This window comes from Aristolochia californica, unplaced genomic scaffold, assembly GCF_029961685.1.
Source record: "Aristolochia californica isolate CCGP_79_NKW_82.1479 unplaced genomic scaffold, dmAriCali1.0.hap1 SCAF_14, whole genome shotgun sequence".
NCBI lineage: Eukaryota > Viridiplantae > Streptophyta > Magnoliopsida > Piperales > Aristolochiaceae > Aristolochia > Aristolochia californica.
In genome coordinates this window covers 25905247-25928010 of record NW_027181815.1, presented here as the reverse complement: position 1 = coordinate 25928010, position 22764 = coordinate 25905247, and the positions used below count along the sequence as shown (strand labels likewise).

Genomic DNA, 22764 nt, shown 5'->3' with positions numbered 1-22764 from the left:
GACTTCCTCCCAATTGACCAAACGGTACTTGTATTCTGAGCTGATTCCTCTCCAAAGAAAACGCTTCTTCATCTTATCCAACTGTTGGCAAACAGAAGCTAGGTAAGGCAAGAAGGATAAATAATGATTTGGGATGCTAGCTATGCATGATTTTAGAAGGGTTAGCTTTCCTACCTTGCTAAGTAACCGACCCTTCTAGGATGCAAGACGCATTTCCATCTTTTCAATAACTCGAGTCCAAAGGTCTTTTGCAAATGCGGCCCGAAAACAGAGGAAGACTGAGGTAGGTGTAGGGGGTGGATAAGATTGAGCAACCAAGTAGTTCAGCCATTTCTGAGAGGGAGTTTGGGTTGATATTGAACCCAATCAAGGAAGTTTTCCCCCAATTTACTTTTGGACCTAAGCAAATTTCGAAGAGTCCCAGAACAACCTTTATTCTTCTAATGTTGTCCATAGTTCTTGCTCCGAATATCAAAGTCTCATCCGCATATTGGAAGATAGGGATATTGAAAGCCGAAGAGTTGCTGATTGTATTTAGCCATCCACATTCTTTGGCCGAGAAGAACATAGCATAAACAAATTCCGCCACAATGTTGAAAAGGAGAGGGGAGAGGGGGTCTCCCTGTCTCAATCCCCTCGAACCTTTAAAACACCCGCAAGCTGTTCCATTTAGGACAAGAGAATAAGTTGCGGAGGACAGGCAACTCCTGATCCAGTATCTCCATTGATCTCTGAAACCCATGCGAGTCAAGAGGTTGTCCAAAAGGGTCCAATTTACCTGGTCAAAAGCTTTTTCTAAATCCAGCTTTAGTGCAAACATTGGTTCCTTCGAACGGGTAAAACGATCAATCAACTCATGGGCCGCCATAGTGGAGTCCAAAATGATTCTACCTTTCAACAATGCACTCTGACCATGATTGATAACTAGAGGGAGCACTGTCTTGAGCCGGCTTGCAAGGAGTTTGGCCATAATCTTGTAAGTGCTCGAGATCAGACTGATTGGATGAAAGTTATCAGGGGTTTCAACCTTTCTCTTCTTGGGGATCAAGAAAATGAAAGAGGCACCCATGTTGCGGAAGGAGATGCCATTCTTAAAGAAGCCCTCAACCATTAGAGAAATATATCCCTTAATAATTGGCCAAACTCGGTGGTAGAATTCACCATTGAATCCATTTGGACCCGGTGCCCGGTCGCAAGCCATGCCCAGAATTGCCCTTTCAATTTCCTTCTGGGAGAAGGGAACTTCAAGAAGAGATGAAGCAGAGTATGGGAGGCGGCCAAAGTGAAGCTGCTGGATTATCGGCCGATTAAGATAATCAGCTATATATAAATCTTTGCTCTTTTGATGAGTCCAGATCGGCGATGCAGTTGAGGAGAGACGATTTCTCAGCTCTAGCTGATTGACGACGCCTGAAAAACCATTCCTTAAGATTCTTTTTAAGGAGTTAGAGCTTTATCGGAAGAGACCATTCTGTTCTACCCCAAGCTTGGGAGCTAGTCCACCAATTCTTCAATAACACATCAAAATCAGCATCAGTGAGCCAGGTGTCTTCAAATCTGAGTTGGGGGGGGGGGGGGTGATAATAGGATGGGCCAATGTTCGGATCCTACCCGGTCGAGCGCTCTTCCAGATACATCATCATCAAGATGAAGCCAATTTGAATCGGCAAGAAAACGATCCAACTTAGAGAGAATTGGATGCTGTTGTCCATTGGACCAAGTGAAGGTCTTTCCAGAGAGGGTAATCTCTTCCAATTCCCCACTACTAATGAAGTCAGCAAAGCCTCTCATAGAGGAAGAGATATGGGTAGCTGGAGGTTGCTTTTCGTCGCAGAAATGAATTGCATTGAAATCCCCCGCAAAGATCCATGGCAGGGTCCATTGGAGTTGGAGGTCAGAGAGCTCATCCCAAAAATTCCTTCTCTCACGATAGCTGTTAGGACCGTAAACTCCAGCGAGGCACCACTGAGAGCTAGAGCAACGATCACGGAAATGAACCCCCACCGAGTAGGTCCCGTGATGGGTGCTAATTGCATCGAAGAGAGGCATCCCATAACACCATTGTAAGGAGGGGCAGCTCTAGAGATCTCGGGCGAGATTGTCGTCCGGACTTTGGCATTTAGTTACTTGGAGTTCTACAATAGAAGGCTTGAATTGGGATAGGAGGCGGCAGATTATTGCTCCCTTCCACGAAGACCCTACTCCCCCCAAAATTTTTCTATTCATTGATACATGTAGGACTATTCTTTAATAACTTCTCCATGTAGACAATTTTGGGTGGAGACCGTCATTAAAGTATCCACTCTAATACCATGTTAGATGGAACATTAAAGGAGTAAGGGAAGAGAAAGGGTGGCTGAAGACAATCTATTTGACCACCATTTAACTTTACTTATAATGGTAAACTACACAGTTTCTTAGCTTGGGTAGGACACTTATTTTAGAATTCAACTAAAACAGAAATTACACAAACAAGTTTCTATCTCAATAGGACTCTTATTTCACATAGTATACTCCAATAAAAACAATGCCATTATCCATTTTATCATAAAAATAGTAAAGATAATAAAAAACATCTAAAATGAACACTAATATGAATGCATGAGATACAAAATAAATCTAAAATAATAATTTTTTTTAAGTCAATCAATTCAAATTCTCTGGTTAAATTAAAAATCAGGTGCATCCCAGTTAGGTGGACTACGCTCCACACTCTTCTTTTCTACGTATGGGGCAAAGGAGTAGGGACTATTCCCACCTTTTGTCTTACTATTCCACTAAGGGGGGGTTAGTCAACATTTACAACTACTTCAACTTCAACTTCAAATCACTGGAATGATCTAATTCAACTTTAACTTCAAGTTGGGTGTTAGTGTGGACGAGTTCAAGTGCACTGGAAAACAATTTCCAGTGTTAGTGCCCCAAAATGAGAAATATAACCAAAACAAGAGAATGAGTAGTAATAATATACTTAAATAGAACATGTATACCTAAACACCAAATTAACCAAAACAAACATGATTACTACACTAATAAGTAATTTAATGTAGAATTAAATATATTAATTTACTAATTAATTAAATAATCTATTATATTAATTAATGATTGTAGTTTATTGTACATTAACACAGTAATTACGTGTGACAATTAACTGTGCACTGATTAATTATAAAAATAAATAAATGCAAAGTAAAAAATAACAGAGTTCTGTTTGTCATTAGCCAAGTAATCATTATGCTTGAATCTTGCAGTAGTTTAGCTTTTTGCTTTTCAAAGTAAAGCATCAGTTAAGAACATTTATATGAATCCATGATCAGCAACTTCCAACAGCCAAAAAACACATATTTTGATATAGTTGCCTTCTTCCAAACACTTTTCAATAACTTTAAGTTGAGAAGCAAAGAGAACCGAACTCAAAGAGATCCCGACTCAAAAAAGTTCTTCCTCATTCCAAACTTTGACGAACGTGAGGAGTTTGGGCAAATTCCTGTTACTAACATGGACAAAACCCCCCTATACTTTCCAAATTAGATCATTTTTTGGCAAATAACGACTGGCTGCAACTCTTCCCCAACACCTCCGGTCAAGTCCTTAATAAAATTGGCTCAGACCACTGGCCAATCCAAATCAACACTCATCCCCCAGCCTGGGGACACCCTCCATTCCGTTTCGAAAACTCCTGGCTTCTTATTGTCCCCCAACTGAAAGATTGGTGGGAAGATTTCAGTCACCACCCAAATCCTGGATAGTCCTTTCCCCTGAAGCTCAAAGCTCCAAAGCTAAAGATCCGGCCATGGGCTCAATGTCTCTGTGCTGCTGCTGCATCTGGAAAAGATTCTATCCGGCGCCGTCTCTTTGAGCTTGATCTCCTTGAAGAGCAAAGGTCACTCTCATCCTTTGAACTCATTTTTCGAAACCATTAAAATTTTGATCTTTCAAATTTTCTTAAAAATGAAACCATTCACTGGAAGAAGTGGGCCAGATTCCGTTGGCTGACCAACGGGGATGGAAATATAAAATTCTTCCATGCCGTTGCCTCAGCTCGTCGGAGAGCTAATCGTATATCCTCTATTCATCATGAAGACGAGGAGATTACGGATAGCGTCTCCATTGCTAATGTCTTTGTCAAGTTTTTTTCATATCTCTATACAGAGGAGTGTTTCAACCATCCTACTCTTGATCAGATCGAGTTCAATTGTATCTCTACCTCAGAAGCTGCACTTCTGGAGCGCCCTTTCTCTCTAGAAGAAATTGACGCGGCTGCACTTGGTCTGCCAAAGGATCGAGCCCCTGGTCCAGACAGGTTCAATGGAGAATTTTACCAAAAATCTTGAAGAATAATCAAGAATGATGTCCATGCCTTTGTTAGCAACTTCCATCAAGTCGGCATTACCCATAAATCCATCGGAGCCTCTTTCATTGCCCTAATCCCAAAAAAAACCAACTCAACCCTCTTTCAAGACTTCAGACCTATCAGCCTAACCACCAGCTCATACAAAATTTTAGGCTGAATTCTTTCCAACCGTCAAGGGTCATCCTCCCCCGTGTTATTAGCCCATGCCAAAGTGCCTTTATCCAAAGCCACAATATCCTGGACTCAGCAATGGCAGCCCATGAACTACTTCACTCTTTCAAAAAATCCAATCAACCAAGAGTTGTCATCAAACTTAACTTCGAGAAAGCCTTTGACCAGGTCAATTGGAAGTTGATTGATCACCTCTTCGATGAAATGGACTTCACCACTCATTGGAGATTCTAGATGAGAAGCTGCATTTCTAATGCTTCATATTCTGTTCTTGTCAATGGTAAGCCATGTGGGTACTTCAAAGGTACTAAGGGTATCAGGCAGGGAGACCCGTTCTCTCCTTTCATCTTCACCCTTATTGGGCTCCATTTGTTTGCCATGGTTCGACTGGCTAAAAGATCAGGATGTTTCAGCCCCATCTCCCCTGATCCTGCACAAGGCATAGCCCTTCTTCAATATGCAGATGACAACAACTTCTTCTGTGAAGGCTCTTTAAATCAAATTCACAACATTAAAACCCTACTTAACCTGTTTGAAATCTCATTCGGCCAAAAAGTTAGTTGGCCAAAATCATCTATTACTAGATTTAACATTGAAGCAAACCTATTGAGCTCCATGGCAAGCTATCTTGGATGCAAAATTGAGATGTCTGCATGCACTTATCTTGGGTTCCCCCTTGACCCTTGGATTACCATCCAAGTTTTCTTGGCACCCAGTCATTGAGAGACTGGAAGGGCATTTGGTTTCCTGGAGAGGAAAATTCCTTTCCAAAGCTAGAAAACATGTTCTAATAAAATCCTGCTTCTATGTAATTCCTAGCTACTATTTGTCCATGTTCCGATGCCCTTCTTCTATCAAAGACAAAATTGAGCTACTTAAAAGAAAATTTCTATGGGGAAGGCCAAAAGGTGAAAAAAATTATCACTTGGTAAAATGGGAAGAGGTCTGCAAACCAAAATTCCTCTCTAGGAAGCCAAACGCCCTTCCAGTCTCTCAATGACCGGGTGCCAAGAAAACTTGGATGGTAATCCAGGGGTCATGGGGAGCCCCAGATAAGTGCATGCAGACATCTCAATTTTGCTTGGAGGACTGGGTATTCGTGATACTGCCACTACTAATTTTGCTCTTCTCCTTAAATGAATCTGGAAATTCAACCTCTTCCCTGACCTAATCTGTAGGCTTTAGTAGTTGCAAAAGCTAACAAGCAATTGGGTTGGTGGATGGAGGGGTGAAAACACTCTTGTCTTTCCCCTACCTAGAAAAAAATCATCCTACTACTCCCTGACTTCAAGAAAGCAGTCAAATGCTATGTTGGCAATGGAAAAATTCTGGTCCGATTGGTGGACTGGCCATTCCTGCCTCAAATTTGGCCATGAATCTATCTCAATACTTGCCAGAAATACTGATGCCTCTATCTTAGAAATGTGGTCTGAAACTGGGGGATGGAATTTAAACCTTAGAAGACATCTTTTGGATTTTGAAGCCATTCTGGTGTCCAATCTCATACCGAGCCTACCCTCAACGCCAATCCTAGTAACAACCAAGATACTTTGATTTGGACAACTTGTTCAAAAGGGTCCTCCACTACTTCAACATACAACTTCCTCTGTAACACATGCTCAGCTGAATCAAATCACCTTGCGACCACTGCTTGGAATCTCCTTGCCCCGCCGCAAGCAAAAAATTTCATTTGGATCACCTGTAGAAACAAAATCCTCACCTTTGACTCTTTAATCCGGTGGGGAACCCCTCGTCCCGGACCCCCTTTGCCCTTTCTGTCAAAATACTCCAGAAACAACCAATCACATTCTCCTATTCTGCCATTATGCTAGCTCTATCTAGACCACTCTTTTAAACAAAATCGGGCTCCAGTACTGTGCTGCATCAAATCTGTCATCCACTATTCTCTCACTCATTGACACTAGCCTCCCAAAGTTAGGAAAGACGATTCTCTCGTGTTGCATTGGGCATATCCTATGGGGACTATGGAAAGAAAAAAATAGGAGGAAATAAAAATTCGATTCTGACTGATTACATTATGGGCCAAGTAACTATTTGGCTTCTAAACCGAAAAGAAATCAGAAACTTCGGCAGTTCAAACTTTAGAGGAAATTGACAGTTGGTTGCTGGGTTGTCTCAATCCTCTCGCCCCCTGATCATGGCTATCTGGGCCCCCCCACCATCGGGCCACTTCAAGCTTAACTTCGATGGGAGCGCTCTTGGTTGTCTTGGCCCTGCGGGATATGGAGGAGTTATCCATGATGCTAACGGTGATCTCCTCTTCTTTTTTGTGGGCCCTCTTGGTATCTCCGACTCCAAAACAGCAAAACTTTTGAGCTTGCTGAATGAAATTCAAGTTTTTTCTAGCCGGTTCACGGGCCCACTTTGCATCGAAGACAACTCAAATGTTGTCATTAACTGGTGTGCAAACTCCATCAGACCTCTGTGGTGTCACTAGGACATGTACTCAGAAATTTGTAATTTAATTTCCCTTTTGAATTGTACTTGGAAGCACATTCCTCGTTTTGCCAACCATGTGATAGACATTCAGGCTAAGGCATGCATTTCACTAGGAAGGCCCTTTGTATCTTTTGTACTTCTCTCTTCTTTTAATAGTTTATACACACCTTTTTTAAAAAAAAAAACAAGCAACTCTGAGAGAAACTTTTGAATGTCTTTGGATAATATCTTCTAAATATTTAATAAATGCTAATGCATAAAAAAAAAATCAAAATCTGCTATACTCAGTCATCTCGAACATGAGAAATTCCATTGCCTATGAAGCGACAACAAAGCTAGCTTTATGATACTCCTTGGGATTAAATGAAAACATAAACCCAAGTAAGAATCCGATGGAAGATGAAATAACGAAGATTAAACTAATCGAGAAAAGAAGAGTGTATGGGCAAATACTTTGGTAGTGTCAAGCCAGACAGTAAATTCTTTGCCATTGACGAAGCACCCGTGCAAAGTTCCGATATAGAGAAAGACCAAAACCACGGTCGGAATTCTCTGGCTGCTAAGGTACCCATGGGGCGAAATGACGATAAAAAGGAAAATCAACCGAGAGGGAGAACTCTAGTTTTTATTGGGCAAATAATTGCATTTCGGCAGAGAATCAGCTGGAAGTTGAAGTGAGAGAATTCGACTCTCTATTCGTTAGTGGAATATATCACCAAGGGCGGTTCAGTTAAAATGGGAAAATGGAAACTGCACTCCCGGGATTGAGGCACGTGCAATGTTCACAACAGTCATACAATCCCGTGTGTTCCACTGATCTTGGAAGGAAACCCCTTAACTGAGTAGTGATGTCTGGTAGAAGGAAGGGTTTCCCATTGCCACACCACTGATTTGCTGCATCAACGGTTGAATCATTTGTCAATAACGTCAAATCAGACGCAAGCGGCTGTGATCGATTGCTATCGCCTTCCCTTCCCACCAAGAAATTTTCAGGGAGGCCGAGAGGAGGAGAGCAGCGAGAGGGAGAAGGGAGAGGGAGGCCGAGAGGGAGAAGAGAGGAGTAGGGAGAGGGAGGCCGAGTGTGAAAGAGAGAGAGGGAGGCTGAGAGCAGTGAGAGGGAGAAGAGAGACGAGAATGGAGAAGGGAGTGCGAAGACGAAGAAGCCAAGAAGGGAGAAGGGAGAAGAGAGTGCGAAGACGAGAGGGAGAAGAGAACAGGAGAAGAAAAAAAAAATTTCGGGAGGAAGAGATGCGTCCCGACGGCTTCAAGTGGATGACTCTAAAAAATGGGCGGATTCTTGATTCCACAGTTTAAGCCTGGGGTGGCTTCATCCTGATTACCTATGCCATTCAAATGAAGATAACTCTGGTGCACCACTAACGACTTCTTTGATTGACCTAAGTAATCGGGATGAACTTCATCTCCTAATTCATGTTGACTAACCCCCTAAGATTAAACAGTTGCAGAACAAAAAGTCATTGTTTTATCTTTCAATTACTATCTCATCCTTCCTCCATTGCCTCACCCTCTTCTCCAAGCTCCTACAAGTTCTAGCCTTTGATAAGCTGAAATCCATCCTACAATTTCATTGCCTTTATCGTCCTTATAAGCATGTTCAGTTATTGAGTAATTGGATGGAAGATATCAGATGGTTTTCCCAAAACGGTGAAAATTTTAACTTTTGATAATTGTAAGTATTAATTTTGGACAATCAACTCTGTGATTTTGCGATCAAGTTAGCACCATAGTCAATCCCTTTAGCACCATAACTGGAGATATTAGTTTTGAAAATTTTTGTGATCTCAATACTTCATCCATAACTGGAGATAATTAATTTACATAAACCTAAGTTAGCACTAAGTGACTTTGCATTGGTGAGGAATACCCACAATTTGAAAAAGCCTTTCCTAAGCAGCTAGCTCAGAATCAAAAGAGAAAAAAAAAGAATAACTATACCAGGTTGGTGTTATTTTAACCATTTGTTGGTGGGGTAATTGCCCTTTCGTAATTTGGTTTTTCAATGAAATTTTGCCTTAAAAAGAAGAATTTGCCCGCAGATTGGATGAATGATTAGAGTGCAAGTTTGCTCTTGTCACTCGTATGCATCATCCATCATCAATTGATGACTCCTATCTTGCAAGTTGGAATTTATGCCCTCTTAAAATATGTATAATCGAGAAAAAACTCATGGAGTACTCGTGCAGTATCTTTGCCCTTTAAGAAGTAAAGTGTAAGCTATATGTTTACTGTGCACATCTTAACCTGAACATGGGAGTTGACTTTCCATCACCCTATACCTCCCTTGACAAATCTCCATTGTCACCTTAGCTTTTACCATTTATAGTTTTTTACTCCTTTTTCATAAAAAAAATGATACATTGGTTTATTTTTTACCTGTTACTTTTTGCTTACTGTTTTAGGCTGAAGAGCTAAGGAAGTCACTTTGGGTGAAGGATGTCCCTGCAAATGTTTATGTTGGGATGCGTTATTGGCATCCTTTTACCGAGGAAGTAATCGAGCAGGTAATTACTACATTTTTTTTTAGAACTTTTCTTATGGGATCACAAAATTATCTTTGCTTGATTTAAAGGTAATTTTATAGTGTGATACTTTATAAATACCAACTTCAACTTTTTTCAGATAAAGTAAGTTTATTTTAATTAACACGAATTTGGTGTGGGATGTTTCTCTTTTGTTATCTACTTATTGGGTTCTTATTAACTTTCAATTGGTATCATAAATATTTTTTTTTTTTTGATAAAGATGTATTTATATTAACTAGAGAAAAATTACAAAGGAGGAGGGAGTAGATCCCTAACAACAAGCGATTGCAGGGTTGCTCCCTGCTTAGCAAGCACATCTGCTACCGAATTTGCAGATCTCGGAATGTGAGACCAAATACAAGAAAATATGGAAGCAATTTCTAGAATCTCCTAAAAGATGTCCCAATGGCGCCACGGGGGAGGAGATGCACACTCACACCAACCAATGACCACCTTCGAGTTCCCTTCAATGTGATGGGGACCGCTGTCTTTGAAAATACGGACCGCTTCTCTTGGTAATCCTGGGATTGCTGGCTTCGGAGGTGTTATTTCGAATCCTTCTAGTAATCAGCATTTCTCGTATACCGACCCTTTGTCCCAAATTGAAATACCCATGTATCAAATTGCATCTCTGCTTCAGTTTTCTTAGATCATGTTCCTCTCTGTTATCAACCTCTCTTCATTACCTTTTCTCACTTTCTCTTACTCTTCTTACTTCAATATCCGTCTCAATTAATTTTTTGTCTTCCTTATACCCTACTTAGACTTGTTTATTATCATCTTCAACCAGGACAATTTGCTATGACTTATGTACAGAAGGAGATTTGGGAGGGAAAGGGGGAGAGAAGTTTGAGAAAGGAGAGGGAGAAGAAACGTCAAGGGCTGTGTTGGTGTTCCTGCTAGAAAAGCATGAGTTCCTGCAGGAAAGGCTCACCACAGGAAGAATTTGGTTTTATAAGGGGAGGTAAGTCGCCAGGCAATAGCAACCTCATGCTTCACATAGTTGGCAGTCCAACCATTAATATGGTTATATGCCGAAGAGGCCGAGAATACTCCATTCCTATCAGGCATCCAAATCATCTTGTCCTTCCTATTACTTCAAATTCTAGTAGCTCCAATGCAATCAATTAGATGGGAAGCATCAAGAGCTTCCACATCATTTAAGCTCCACCAAAATTGAAGATTCCATGAGTTTGTACCCCATGCTTCAGCAATAGATAACTTACAATGGCTGGAAATTTGTAGGAGACTGACAAATGAATCCTTTGAAGGTCCATCTCCAATCCATCAGTCATTCCAGAACTTAATTTTCGAGCCATTTCCAACATAGTAGTGGATTGCAGTTCCAAAAATTGGGAGGAGAAGGTAGAGAGATCTCCAGATCGAAGATAAGCAGTGTCTTCTTCCACCAGTGGACCACCAAGGATCCCCAAATGAAGCTTTGTAGCTACCATTGCTCTGCATAAATTTGTGGAGGAGTGAAACTTCCATATCCATTTTAGGAGCATTGCCTAGTTCATTTCTCTAATGAGGCGAATCCCCAATCCACCTCGAGATTTAGGAAGACAAACCTCACTCTAGCCCACGAGATGGTACTTGAAATCAGATCCGGTACCCCTCCACTGGAATCACTTCTTGATGCTTTCAATACACTGGGCATGATATGAATGATAGAAAATAATTGGGAAGGCCAACAATGCAAGAGTTAAGGAGGATAATTCTGCTCGCCATACAGAGCAACCTTCCCCTCCAAGTACCAAGTCTTCTCTCGAGCTTTTCAATCCTCAGAACCCATAAGTTCTTCTGAAGACGGCAATCAAACAATGGTAGACTGAGATAGGTGGTGGTGGTGGTTGGGGGGGAGGTTAATGAGCATCCCAAGTAATTTGCCATAATCCGAAGCTCCTCTGATTGATATTATATTCCATCAACGTGGTTTTTTGCCAATTGATCTTCTGTCCAGATGTGATCTTAAACAAACCAAAGAGAGAAGCCATGGTAGAGTATAGAATGTTTTTTTCTTTTTATAAAAGCGCCTTGTCCATGATATATAACCACAAGGAGGGTGACCTTGAGTCTGTGGCCTAGCAACCTAGCAATGATCTTATGGGATTTGGATACAAGACTAATAGAGTGGAAGTCCCCAGGGTGTTCCATGTGTGCTCTTTGGGACACAAGCGTTTAAAAGAAGCTCTCATACATTGGTACGTTATGCCGCTGTGGTAGAAGCTCTGATCCATAGCAATCACATCATCTTTAATTGTCGGCCAGCATCTCTTATACAATTCCCTGTTGCAGCCGTCAGGGCTGGATGCACAGTCATTTGCGAAACCCTTAACAGCATTCTCAATCTCTTTGGTGGAGAATGGCAGTTCAAGGAGAGAGGCAAGATTAGGGGAGATTTTTGCAAACCGAAGGCGCTGAAGTTTAGTCTGTCAAGACATTCCTCCGAATATAAATTGGCATAGAAACTAATCAGAGCGTTAGTAATGGAGGTTCTATTTGACGTTACTTCATTATTGATGCATAATGAAGTAATTTGGTTAGTCCTCCGCCTTGCCAAAGCGATGGCAGTGCTTGTGCATTTGATTAGCCATTATATTTTGCACCTCATGTGCTTGATCTATACGTGCTTTTCATCTGCCAATTTATAATAAAAAATAATTTCTCATGAAGTATATTTCTTCTGATTTATGTTTTTCTTTTTCCATATTTTTTACTCGAAAATCTACCATAAAAATTTAGGATTTTTAATTTCCGAGTAAATGTAAAATAAATTATTGTTCAAAGCACTTAGGATCACTTAGGATCTTCCCATGACATGGATAATCATCCTGAAAAGTTTTGAATAGAACCTGATCTACCACGTTCAAGATCATGAGAGTCACCAAAAGGAGGTCTTTTTGCCTTACTCTACTATCTTTTTAGAGTAGGAAAGTGTTGAGCTTCATATGACAGTTATCTGGTTCAATCTTCAATTTTTTTTGTGTTATAATTAGGGAGATATAAGGAGTTAAGTGTAGAGGGGTATTTCTGTTCATGTACCTTATTTTACACTTTGTGATATTTAGTACAGGAGAGATCGATTTCAGATATTTCAACAAATGCCAGAACTGCCATACTCTCTCTTTCTCTCATGCATTCTCTTCAGTCTCTCTGCTCTCTTTCTTCTTAATTTTACACTTTTACAGGTGTGTTAGTTAGAATCAATAAAATTTAGGGTAGTCAGTTTGTATTCTATCTTCTTCTGTCACCTAGTGAAGTTCTTCCTGCCAAATGGGTCAGGTTTGACAATTTTGTCCATCAAGTCTTGAAGTTTTTCATTCTAATGTTCCAAAAAGACGATCTTTTTCAAAATTTTCAGAAATTCAATGAACTCAAAGCAACAGAAAAATCAAGCTCCATTGAAATTGAATCAAGAGTTAGCTGACAGCTCTTTACGAGTCAGAACTTTACTCACCCCAAAAATTAAATAATGTTAAATAGTACTTCAAATGATGTTAAAGGTCAATCTGGTGCATGAAATTCACTGCCTTTGGAAGAGATAAGCTTCCTTATGTGCAGGAGATTTTGACAATCACTTCCAAAGATACATCAAACTGTACATGTTCTTATAAGTGCACTTTGATAAGAACAAAACATGAATTCAAGAGGACCATTACCGAGTCCTTACACTCAGAAATTTGCAGAGAAATGGATGTTGCAACCAGTTGTGGATCTCAGAAGGATTCAAAAATTGTTCTGTCACTTGAGATGAGGAAACATGACAGCTTTGAACGAAACTCTCGGAGGAAAGTCTATGAGAGAGCTAGAGAGCTCTTCTCAATTATGTATCTTCTGTCCTCTTCTTTCCTAGTGGTTTTTTTTTTTTTTTTGTTTAGTGCCTTTAATATTGCAAATGCACGTTCTGTCACCGTCAAAGGGTTGGGATAAGAAAAAAGTTCAGATCTGTAACCATCAATCTGACGATTCATATCATATTCATGACAGTTTCTGCAACCATTAACAACAGTCAGCCTTTTTTGCTACAGTATAAAAGGGTACTCATGGCTAATCCTAAATGCATCACATGTGTAACAGGTTGCCTGCCATTTTCAAATATTCTGAAAATGGATAAACTGAAGTACTTGCTCAAGTATATAACTGAAGATTCCGCTAAAAGAAATCCTGTGGGATTTTTATGTTCCCACAAACAACACTTACAACATGCTTTATCCCCGGAGCACTAGACCTCCAAGGACTCTTTCTCTTAAAGAATCTTCAAAAGGAAATCCTGCTTGCACTAAACCTTCAAGAACTCTTTCTCTTAAAGAATCTTCAAAAGGAAATCCTGCTTGTTTCAAGGGATCATTCAGCCACATTACTTAAAAACAATTCAAATAGTAGTTTCTTAATGCAATGGAAAACAATTCAAGTAATAGTTTTTTTGTGCAATGGGAACAAGCTATGATCTCTAAGAGAGTTTGAATGAGAATGTGAAGGAGTATACTGTTGGAGCACTAAGAATTGATTTGCCAGTTGTAGTACATCTGAGATGCAGACAGAAATGGGGAATTTTAGCTCTAAAATGATTGTTTTTTCCCACAAAATTACTTATAGAGCTCAAGGTCCAACTAGCTGTTTTATGGCAATAGGAGCTTAATTTTTAGTGGTTTGCCCATTTTCCTTCACAATCTCTCTTTTCCAGACAGTTTGAACAACTTAACACTTCGATGATGCACATCGAGTTGCTTGAGAGCAACCAAAGAGCAGCTTCATTTTACACTTTTGAGTTTGATGTGCGTTGTGCATAGCTTGGGCTGCTTTTATCTTAGTTCAGTAAAAATCTGATTTTTCTATTTTTTATTTTTTGCAGAACTTGGTAAATTTTCAATAAATTAAATTTAAATGCCCCACAATGACTCACTCAAACTTGGGTATTAAGCTAGTAGGTAGTCGAAACAACCACCATGCCTAGTCTCAAATGCATTTAAAAATTCTTCACTTGGAAGTCATGTTTCTCTTGCTTGTCTTCTTTTCAGCAGCCATTCTTCCTTTCTTTTTGCTTCTTTCAGTAATTTCATAGGTGGTTAGTTCAGAAATATAATAGTTAAAACTGCCCAGAAATTAGTATATGTTTAGTGTCATCAGAAGTGTAATTTTCCTTTTTATTTTAGGCCCTTTTGTACGTGATGTATAAGTTTGCCTACGAGGGGCCATTTTTACTCCAGTTGTAATTATTTAGTTAAGAGAGAGAAAGGCGTAGAAGTTCACTTATGAGGGGCATTTTAATCCAGTTGAAATTATTCACTTAAGAGGGAGTAACAAAAAGAATTAGGGGTTGATCCTTGACTCCTAACAAGCAGACTGCACATTGCAGTCCCTCTCTTCCCTCATCTTCTTTTTATTTCTTCTTTTTCTCTCTTATTTCTCCTCAATTTTTCAACTTTTTGTTTTCCATTCTTTTGTGTTCTTTTGACTGAGTCATAGAATTGCTGGAAGGCTATGTCAATTATACTAATTTAAGCAATTACTAGCTCAACAAGTTACTCTATTATTATCATAAAAGCCATGGGATTTCCAATGATATTGCAACCTTGAGCTAAAGCCAAAAACCTTTTTAGGTGGCATCTTGTTACTTTTTGCCAAATGGCCTCAAGTTCTACTTAGTCAATGTAGGTCTATTGTCAATTTTTAAATTGGATACCTGCACTAAGCACAGGTTCAGGTGTGGCTTAAGTTTTCATGACCCAAAATTAACCAAGTAGAAAGGGCGGATGCAAAACTTTGTCATACATGCTCTATACTTTGATCGTGGTAGTTCAATGTGACTGTCAGCCTGTCTTCAACCAGTTCTTGAGTATTCTCTTAATTATTTTGGTGCATGCTTCAGGTTGCAGATTGAAGCTTGAATGGTATAAATTTCCTTCCATTTAAATTATTTATTTATTTATTATTGTTGCTTGCTCATGCAGATTAAAAAGGATGGGATCACAAAGCTTGTCGTGCTTCCATTGTATCCTCAGTTTTCAATTTCAACCAGTGGGTCAAGTCTTCGTTTGTTGGAGAATATATTCAAGTAATGAGTCTCACAACTATCTGACTCATGTGATATAAAAATCATATTTCATACTAATTATGCACTATATTGCAAATTTTTTTGCTATCTAACTATCTTTTGTGCTGTTTTGATTTCTGTTTGAGAACTTTATATTATTTTATATTTGGATAATTAGGGAAGATGAGTATCTCGTGAACATGCAACACACAGTAATACCTTCATGGTACCAACGTGAAGGGTACATCAAGGCAATGGCAGATCTAATTGAGAAAGAATTACAAAAATTTGATTTGCCTGAAGAAGTAATGTACTTTTGCACATATTTTTCAATTTTGTTTTATGAGGCCACAATAGTGAGATTATTTAATTTCTGACTTGAAAATGTGTGTTAGGTTATGATATTTTTTAGTGCTCATGGAGTTCCACTTGCATATGTGGAAGAAGCTGGTGACCCATACAAAGCAGAGATGGAGGAGTGTGTAGATTTGATTATAGAAGAATTAGAGAAGCGGAAGATAACAAATGCATATACACTAGCTTATCAGGTGCGTTTTGTTCTTAATTATAATTTCTTGTGCATAAATATTTCGTAAGAAGTGCACACAAAATATTAACAAATAATTGTTTTATAGTGGGCACAGCCTATAAGTCCAAGTCACTTGAGGTTGAGATTGCATTTGACAAATCCCGATATCTACCCCGTGGTATTTTCTTAAAGTATGGAGCATCATAAGTAACATTGGCCTGAACTCATTTAGAATCTGGGATAAATACTGTGGTGGGATACAGGGGGAAATATGAAAGCCTGTGGTGATTGTTATAAGCTAGAGGTAGTCTAGGCTTCAGTTTATAAGGAATCTGATAAATGGAAGGATGATTTCTACTTATCTATTCTGCATCTGTTCTCCAATCTGCTTATATCTATCTAGAGCTAGAAAGAAAACGTTTTGGTGTCCTAGTGCCTAATAGATGTTGCAAAAAATTGTTTCTAGTATACTCCAAACCAACAATCATTTGGAGCAAAAATAATTTTGGCCATTGTTGCAGATTGCACAAAACAGTGATGGTATATAGAACCCGGATCTTATAGAAGAAAGAGAAAGTGTTGAAATGAAATCCAATACACTGGCACTTTATGCCACTTGCAGTCAGAAAAAACTGAAGCATTGCTAATGCCATGCACATGAAATATTGTTTTTTTTCTGACAATCTCTTCAATTTTCATTTTTTTAAAAAAAAAAAATCTTTTCAATCTTCTTTCACGTAATATCTACTTGATCTAATTCAACTTGGCCACCTCTATGTTTTCTCTGTTCTTCTTTTGCCACAAATTTTTAGCATATTGGTGTTCTTACTTTTGCAGAGCCGTGTTGGACCTGTTGAATGGTTGAAGCCGTACACTGATGACACAATTATTGAGCTTGGCGGGAAGGGAGTGAAAAGAATGCTTGCTGTTCCGATTAGGTCTACTGAGTCCTCTTTCAAACTCTTTTGATTTTTTAGGATGATCTTAGAGGTTTAATAGAATTTGAGCAGGAGGTTCTTGGAAAATTTCATCAGTAATCAGGCTGAAAAGAGGAATTAAAGGTACCACAAATCAAGTACCGCAAAGAACTAGGCTGTCCTGATTCCTGGTGTGAAAGAGAAGCATGTATAGTTATATCATGTAAAGCAGAATATTCACAACTTTTGCTTTATACTTCTAATATGCAGCTTCGTGAGTGAGCACATTGAAACTCTTGAAGAAATTGATGTAGAGTACAAAGACTTGGCTCTAAAATCTGGCATAGAGAAGTGGCGCCGTGTTCCAGCCCTAGGAACTGAGCCAACATTCATCTCCGATTTAGCAGATGCGGTGATAGAGAGCCTTCCATATGTAGGAGCAATGGCTGTCTCCAACCTGGAAGCTCGTCAGGTCTCTCTCTCTCTCTCTCTCTCTCTCCCTCTATCTATCTATCTATCTATCTAGCAGATTTTGTTATATTTATTTTCTTAAATATAATGAAATAAATGACATTCTTGTGAACAAAGTATCTTTTCTTTATAAGAGAAAGATGGTTGCAGCCAAGGTTGAGCCCAGCCTCCTTCCTGTCTCTAATTTTTTTTTCTGAATATTGCATATTTTTTGTTGAAATTAAGAAATGATGACAAACATGATATTACAACATCCAAGGAATGGTTACATCAAGCTGTTCTTGTGAGTCGTGCTCTAGCCAATGTGAATTCATATATATCTCTCCTAAAGTGAATGCGTTTTTCGAGTCAGTAGCAAATTCTGCTCTTGGTTTGCCCGAATGACATCTAGTTATTTGTCTGTCATCTATATTTGTTAGCCCTTTGTCGTTAAGCTTGGGTGCATTTTGAAACTGAATGATTTGTAACACTGGCATTTGGTGCAGTCACTTATTCCACTGGGCAGTGTTGAAGAGTTACTAGCAGCATATGATTCGCAACGCAGAGATCTCCCATCACTAGTGACAGTTTGGGAGTGGGGTTGGACGGAAAGTGCTGAAACTTGGAATGGTCGGGCTGCCATGCTAGCAGTACTTGTTTTGGTGGTCTTGGAAGTGACAACTGGTGTAGGGCTCCTGCATCAGTGGGGCAATTTGCAATTGTTCCGTTGAGAACCTTCTCTCCAAGCTACACAACAAGAAATGAAGCATAAAGGAAGGTGGCCTTTTGTCAGTGTTAGTTGTTTCTACTAGTGTCTAAACTTATGATCTCCAAAGTGTCATTGATAGTGAATATCATATGGACTCCAGTAATAATGTATGAAGATTGCTACATACAGCCTCTGGTGCTACATACATTATATAAAATACAACACCCGATACAGATCGGATTGTGGGAATCCGAATATGTATCGGGTTTTCAGAATGCTCGCTCCTGCATTCAGTTAAGGTACACATTTTGTTCTGCAACAAATCCCCATTTGATGAAAAGAGATCTGTAAGGAACTGGTTCAGATTGAAAAAATAGAAAAGAAGAGAAGGAAGGGGGAGGGATGCTTCTCCTTGTGCTCTCTAGAATTGACCTGCTTATGCCAAGGATTATCTGTAACTCAGCTTATTTGCCATAAGAAATTTTTGTACCCAAACAATGTATATTATGTGAAGAGGATCTGACAACGAGAGTTGTTCCTCTCATAATTTAAGAGTAATGCTTTTAAACCTAACTTTTTTTTTCAGATTCGGTGAGGTGCTTGGGGCTGATAGTTCAGTTGGGTTACGTTCAAATAGGTTTTACGATCAGTTGAATTGATGTTGATCTTAGGGGTCTATTTGGAACCCCTATAAAAGAAAAGAAAATAAGAATTTAACCATTATTATTTTACAAAATAGTTAGTGAAAATAAGAATTTGAATGTAGGCCCAAATATAATTTTGTCTAGAGTTGCAATCTATTGGATTGGATTTGTCTTCCGAGTTCGGAACACATGCTAGCTAGTTCAATATGTTCTCCTAATGATTGATGCTAATTTTGACATGAAGTTACAACGTGACATCTAGTTACTAATGTCACAACTTGCTGTGGTAAGGTTGTTGTATTGAAGCTTTATATTAGTTGTGCTATCCCATGTTTCCAATGTTGTTTCCAATATGAGGAGGCAACTCCTTGTATGACTTATTTTTTAGATCATCTTATTTTTAGATTTGTTAGTGTAGAATGAAAACCCCTTCTTGACGTTATTAACGAAGAAAACAAGGAGCAATGGAGAAGACAATATTTTACGGTGGTTCGGCAGTGTGCATACGTCCATCGGAGTGACAACTTGTAATTTTCACTAATTTTAATTAGGGTTACATAATACGTAATTATATTAAACCATAGATGTATTTGTGTTGAAAAGATATAAATACCTTTGTACAAAAATACCCCCCAATCCTATGTATGAGCCATATACTCAACAATCTCTACCTTGGTGAATACTCACCCCTTAATAAAAAAAACATAACTTAGGACTCCACCTGGCACAATAGGTTGGGTCATCTCCGATCTAGCAACTGGAGATATTTATCAAGTCCAAGCAATACTTGAGCTTATCTGTAGTAACAAGCTTTGTCAACATGTCTGTTGCATTCTCAATAGTGTGAACTTTTTCAAGTAGTAGTTCACCTGATGAAACCAATTCCCTGATCTTGTGAAACCTCACATCTATGTACTTGGTCCTCGCATGATACACTTGGTCCTCCCTCTTTTTCTGATACTGCTTCTTTCTTCTTACATATCCATTTGCACCGTATCACTTTCTTCCCCTTGGGAAGCTCCACCAACTCCTATGTTTGGTTTTTATGTAGAGACTCCATCTCCTCCCCCATAGCACCCATCCATCTACTTTTCTCTTGGCTTTGTACTGCCTCCTGAAAAGTAGTAGGATCCCCGCTACTAATAATAAGTGCATAAGAAACCAAATCTTCAAAACCATATCTGGTAGGTGGCTTGATAGTGCGTTTGGGTCTGTCTATGGCTATACGAAAATGTTCCTGACCACCTGAGCTAGAACTTTCTGCATACTGAGCATCCTTTTCTCTACCATGGTTCTCTAGCTCCACCTGTACCACATGCTCATTAGTGCTGCAATTTTTGGCACCTGTTTCTCTTTTTCCTGAGTACGCTGCAACATGGTTTTTTCATAAAAAATCACATCTCTACTAATCACCGTCTTGTTTGCCTTCGGATCCCAGAGCTTGAAGCCTTTCACCCCTTTCTGATAGCCCTGAAAGATACACTGTCTAGACTTCGCATCAAGCTTCAACCTCTCCTCACTAGAAAAATGTACATAGGCTGGACAACCAAACACTCTCAAGCCAGAGTAGTCTACCTCACTGCCTGTCCACACCTCCTCTGATAATTTCCCATCTAGTGTTGCTCTAGGTGATCTGTTAATTAAGAAACATGTCATATTCACTGCTTCTGCCCAGAAGTTCTTTGCAAGCCCTACATTCAACCTAAGACATAGAGATTTTCAGCTATAGTTTTGTTCATCCTTTCTGCCACACCGTTCTGTTGTGGTGTTTTACGTATTGTGAAATGTCTCTTAATCCCATGCTGCTCACACAACTCCTTGAACTTTGAGTTTGTGTACTCAGTACCATTGTCTGACCTGAGACATTTAATCTTCCTCCCTATCTGGTTTTCTACTTCAGCATTCCACAACTTGAACTTGGCAAACGTTTCTAACTTGTATTGCACTTTAGCTTTCCACAACTTGAACTTGGCAAACGTTTCTGACTTGTGTTGCATGAAGTACACCCAAACCTTTCGTGAGCAGTCATCAATAAAGGTCACAAAATACATGTGTCCTCCTCGAGATGCTACTCTTACTGGTCCCCAAACATTTGAGTGAACATTGTCAATAATTCCCTCTGTCTTGTGTGCGACTGCCTTGAACTGCACCTTATTCGGTTTCCCAAGAACACAAAACTTGCAGAAATCAAGCTTGCATGCTTTGACACCCTTTAATAGATTTCTCTTATGAAGCTCCATCATCCCACACACTCCCATATGACCTAACCGTATATGCTACAAGAGTGTACAGTCTGACTCAGACTCTGCAGCTGCAACTCCACCTACAATTGTGGTACCTTGCAGTGTATAGATATTTTTATATATTTTCTACCCCTTCATTTCTATTAAGACACCTTTACTCACTTTCATTATTCCATTTGCATACTTGTAACTATATCCATTACAATCTAAAGTGCCCAATGAAATCAGATTCTTTCTTAAATCCGGTATGTGTCTAACATCACACAATGTTTTAACCACACCATCAAACATTTTAATTTGTATACTCCCTATTCCAACAACTTTGCATGAAACATAATTATCCATTAGAACAGAACCAAAGTTTACTAACCTATAGGTGTGAAACCAATATTTATTTGTTGTCATGTGATAAGAGCATGCCGAATCCAGAATCCAAGAATCTCTGAGATGATCTGAACTGGATGAAACAAAAAGCATATCCCTGTCACCACTCTCTGAGTCTTCTTCTTCCACTACATTCGCAGATTTTGATGGACCCTCTTTATTCTCTGAATTCCCTTTCTTTTTCTCTAGACAATCCCGTTTTATGTACCCCTTTTTTCCGCACTTAAAACACTTGATGTCCTTCCTCTTCCTGGATTTAGACCGAGATTTGTTGTTACTCGATCCACTTTGAGACTTGTTTCTTCCACGTTCCTAGTTACCCTTCACCACAAGTCTTTCACCTTGTGAAGTCTCATCATTGGTTTTCTTCCTCTGATGGAAGCCTAATAGAGCACTTGTGATATCCTCCAATTCGAGTGTTTCTTTTCCCCACATCAAAGTCGTAACCAAATTTTTGTACGTAGGAGAATTTGGTAGGGAATTCAACAACATTAACGCCTTGTCTTCGTCTTTAAACTTCACATCAATCTGCCTCAAATCACTAATGAGCTAATTGAAAACGTTGATATGCTGGCTCAGATCCGAGCCTTTTGATATCTTAAGACCATATAGTTTCTGCTTAAGATAGAGCTTGTTCTTCAACAACTTGGACATATACCAACTTTCTAGTTTCAACCAAACTTCCGTAGGTGATTCCTCATCCATGACGTGATACATCACGTCATCAGCCAGACAAAGCCTAATAGCCGCCACAACCTTCACTTCCATTTTTTTCCAATCCATGTCATCCATTCCTACTGGTTGTTTTTCGTATAGCACCTTCAACATCCCTGGCTGCACTTACAGGTCCTTCACCCTCCTCTGCCATAATCCAAAATTCCCAGTTCCGTCGAATTTCGACATGTTAAATTTTGCAGAAGAAACCCCAGTCATCATTGCCTAACTTGGGTTTTTAGTGCGAAAAATCCATATTTAGCAATTCAAATGCGGCAAAAATATTGATTCTTATATTTTAATAAAATTGAACATTTAGTTTGTAATGAGACTTGTGTTGTTTCCTTGTTATAATGAGAAAACATTTTATAAATTTTATCCACACTCATATGATTGAAATATGCTTTATATTACGTTTTCAAGATAAATAGTCAATATATTCATGTTGATAGTAAAGGTATTTTTGTAAATTACAAAGTTAGTAAGTCAACATAGGGTTAGTTTTGGTAAGAGAGAATACTTCAATTAGAATTTCAACATAGGGTTATTTTTGTGAGGGTATTTTGGTAAATTAGAATAATAGAATTAGAATTTCAGCACATGTTTATT

The 22764-nt window shown here is 39.1% G+C and overlaps 1 protein-coding gene across 1 annotated transcript in view; it reads left to right on the top strand.

Moving 5' to 3' along the window:
- LOC137950556 (ferrochelatase-2, chloroplastic-like) overlaps nucleotides 1-18738 on the top strand; it is a 31455-nt gene extending 12717 nt beyond the window's left edge. The window contains exons 5-11 of the mRNA XM_068797098.1: nucleotides 9406-9507; nucleotides 15483-15586; nucleotides 15744-15870; nucleotides 15961-16113; nucleotides 16932-17032; nucleotides 17282-17483; nucleotides 17968-18738. Coding sequence (XP_068653199.1) covers nucleotides 9406-9507; nucleotides 15483-15586; nucleotides 15744-15870; nucleotides 15961-16113; nucleotides 16932-17032; nucleotides 17282-17483; nucleotides 17968-18192 — 1014 coding nt within the window. The 3' untranslated portion in view covers nucleotides 18193-18738. The remainder of the gene's footprint in view (nucleotides 1-9405; nucleotides 9508-15482; nucleotides 15587-15743; nucleotides 15871-15960; nucleotides 16114-16931; nucleotides 17033-17281; nucleotides 17484-17967) is intronic.
- Nucleotides 18739-22764: the final 4026 nt, after the last annotated feature.